General features: G+C 54.2%; 1 protein-coding gene across 1 annotated transcript; it reads left to right on the top strand.

Annotated features, from left to right (window-relative positions):
- Positions 1-284: 284 nt before the first annotated feature.
- On the top strand, positions 285-2,445 carry LOC134434690 (olfactory receptor 14J1-like). Its single transcript, XM_063183321.1, has 2 exons — positions 285-410; positions 1,490-2,445. Exon 2 carries the CDS (start codon positions 1,513-1,515, stop codon positions 2,443-2,445), a length of 933 nt encoding a protein of 310 aa, XP_063039391.1. The 5' UTR covers positions 285-410; positions 1,490-1,512.
- Positions 2,446-2,906: the final 461 nt, after the last annotated feature.

Genomic DNA, 2,906 nt, shown 5'->3' with positions numbered 1-2,906 from the left:
AAGCACCCATTGGTTTGACCACAACATCCCAGAATTCCCACTTCTTCCTGGTCAAACCACCACACTAGGGAAACTGAATCTCCTTTTGGATGCTCCTGTTAAATATCCTAATTATCAACCTTAATAAATTGTTGCAATCAGGAGGTGGGTGTGCCCTTTCCCACTGGGAAACCTGGAAGCTTCCAATAAGTTTCTGGCTTTTACTTTACTTTACTCTTCTAACACTGCTGCAAGGGTTTGTTTTTTGTTTTTTTTTTTCTCTTTGGATTATAGACAACAGGGGGATGAGAGAAGCAGAACAGGAATTGTAATCCCAGAATCACAGAACATTCTGAGTTGAAAGGGACACACAGGATCATCAAAGGAATGTTTGAACATTTACACAGACTCCAGAACTGTGACTTAAGCTGGTCAGTATCTCTGCTGGGAGCCTCCCAAAGGCCCTCAGCCACTCCTCAGCCCTGGGCAGCAGCAGCATCACCTCTGCAGGGCCCAGCAGGGCTCTCCTGAGCTGCCCTTGCCCAGCTGCACACAGAGCCTGCCCCAGCCAGGGCCCTGCACACAGGCAGGTTTTTGTAGGGCCCCGGCCAGGGCACACAGGCTGGGATGGGCTCTGTGAGCGCTGGCAGGGACAAGGCTCCTCTCAGGAGGGAATGTGCAGGCCCAGGGAGATGCTCAGGGAAGGAGAGGGGGCTGAAGAGAGCAGTGCTGGGGCAGGATGAGGGCCCGGTTGGTGAGTGGGAGGTGCCAGGCACAGCTGGGCATGGGAACACTGTCCTGAGTGCCCGGCTGTCTCTGCCCTGCCCTCTCAGGCACAGCACCACAACATCTTCTCTTGGTTCTGCCCTGCCCTGATATTGTCACTGTTATCTGCTGCTCTCAGGGAGGTTCTGGCATTTGCAGCAGCTGAGTCAGGCTCTGCCCTTGGCATTCCTGCCAGGCAGGGCTGTCCATGGGAATGGGGTGTCCAAGTTTCCCTGGCACCTGTGGGGCTGTGGGCAAAGCAGTCCATGGCAAAGTGGAATGAGCTGAGCCCCCTCCCTGAGATCCCATCATGGGCAGAGCCGGGGATCTCCTTGCTGTGCCCTTCCAAGCTCTGAGCTGCCCTCCTGGGTGCAAATCTGTGCCAGAGCCTCTGGGAGTTCCCTGAATGTCCCATGGGGAACTGCAGAGGTGCCACAGCTGAGGAAATGCTGTTGGGTTTGCCAAGGGAGCCGTGAGTGTCCTTGGCAGAAGGGGGGGCTGAGACCTTATCCAGACACCTTTAGAGAGGGTGAGACATTCAGGGATCCTATTATCTGGGAAGGGGCTGGTTTATCCCAGGGTGACCTGGGAGTGTGACTGTGCTCTGATTGCAGACAAAGGTTCCCCCCAGAGCAGGAAGGGGGGTGAGTGAGTCCCAGCTGTAGGGACTGTCTACAGGGAATGGACCAGGTTTGGCTCCAAGCAGCCTCTCCTGACTTGTCACTGTCCTTTTCTCTATGAACAGGTCCCCATGTGCAGCCCCAGCAAATGTCCAACAGCAGCTCCATCAGGCACTTCCTCCTGCTGGCATTGGCAGACACACGGCAGCTGCAGCTCTTGCACTTCTGCCTCTTGCTGGGCATCTCCCTGGCTGCCCTCCTGGGCAACGGCCTCATCATCAGCGCCGTAGCCTGCGGCCACCACCTGCACACGCCCATGTTCTTCTTCCTGCTCAACCTGGCCCTCAGCGACCTGGGCTCCATCTGCACCACTGTCCCCAAAGCCATGCACAATTCCCTCTGGGACACCAGGGACATCTCCTATACTGGATGTGCTGCACAGCTCTTTTTCTTTCTGTTCTTCATCTCAGCAGAGTTTTTCCTCCTGACCATCATGTGCTATGACCGCTACGTGTCCATCTGCAAACCCCTGCACTACGGGACCCTCCTGGGCAGCAGAGCTTGTGCCCACATGGCAGCAGCTGCCTGGGCCAGTGCTTTTCTCAATGCTCTGCTACTCATGGCCTATACATTTTCCTTGCCCCTGTGCCATGGCAATGCCCTGGGCCAGTTCTTCTGTGAAATCCCACAGATCATCAAGCTCTCCTGCTCACAGTCCAAACTGAGGAAACTGGGGCTCATTGTTGGTAGTTCCTGTTTAGGTTTGGGTTGTTTTGTGTTCATTGTTTTCTCCTATGTGCAGATCTTCAGGGTTGTGCTGAGGATCCCCTCTGAGCAGGGATGGCACAAAGCCTTTTCCACCTGCCTCCCTCACCTGGCTGTGATCTCCATGTTCATCAGCACTAGTGTCTTTGCTCACCTGAAGCCCCCCTCAGTCTCGTCCCCATCCCTGGATCTGGCCCTTTCAGTTCTGTACTCGGTGGTGCCTCCAGCCCTGAACCCCCTGATCTACAGCCTGAGGAACCAGGAGCTCAAGGCTGCAGTGTGGAGACTGATGGCTGGATGCATTCAGGAACATTAAAATGCTGGCCAATTTCTGCCAATCACTTCTACTAAAAGACATCTTTCATACTTCTTGTTGCTTTGGTTGTGGTTTGTTCTTTTTTTCCTTTGTATTAGTTTTTCATATTGTCCACAAAGGAATGTCATTGTTTTTGCCATTTCTCATTTTGTTTCTCTCTAACTTCCCTGTGGCCAGAGACTGTGTCAATGAGGGGCTGCGCTCTTGTGGCTTTAAAGGAACTCAGGGATCTCCCAGCCAAGTTTTTTTGCATAGATGCCCTTTTGTTCCCTTCTCTGGAGCTGCAGCAGCAATGTCTGTGTGCAGAGCTGGGGGCAGATCAGTGTTGGCACAGCAGCCCTGCTCCTGCTAGCCACACCATTCCTGATCCAGCCCAGGAGCCATTGGCCTTCTTGGCCACCCGGGCACACTGCTGCCTCATGCCCAGCCTGCTGTCTGTCACTCCCTGCAGGTCCCTTTCT

This window comes from Melospiza melodia, unplaced genomic scaffold, assembly GCF_035770615.1.
Source record: "Melospiza melodia melodia isolate bMelMel2 unplaced genomic scaffold, bMelMel2.pri scaffold_46, whole genome shotgun sequence".
Taxonomy (NCBI): Eukaryota; Metazoa; Chordata; class Aves; order Passeriformes; family Passerellidae; genus Melospiza; species Melospiza melodia.
This window is presented reverse-complemented; position numbering and strand designations above follow the sequence as displayed.

Excerpts from the sequence above, each read along its gene's own strand:
- LOC134434690 (XM_063183321.1), top strand. The coding sequence starts at position 1,513 with ATGTCCAACAGCAGCTCCATCAGGCACTTCCTCCTGCTGGCATTGGCA.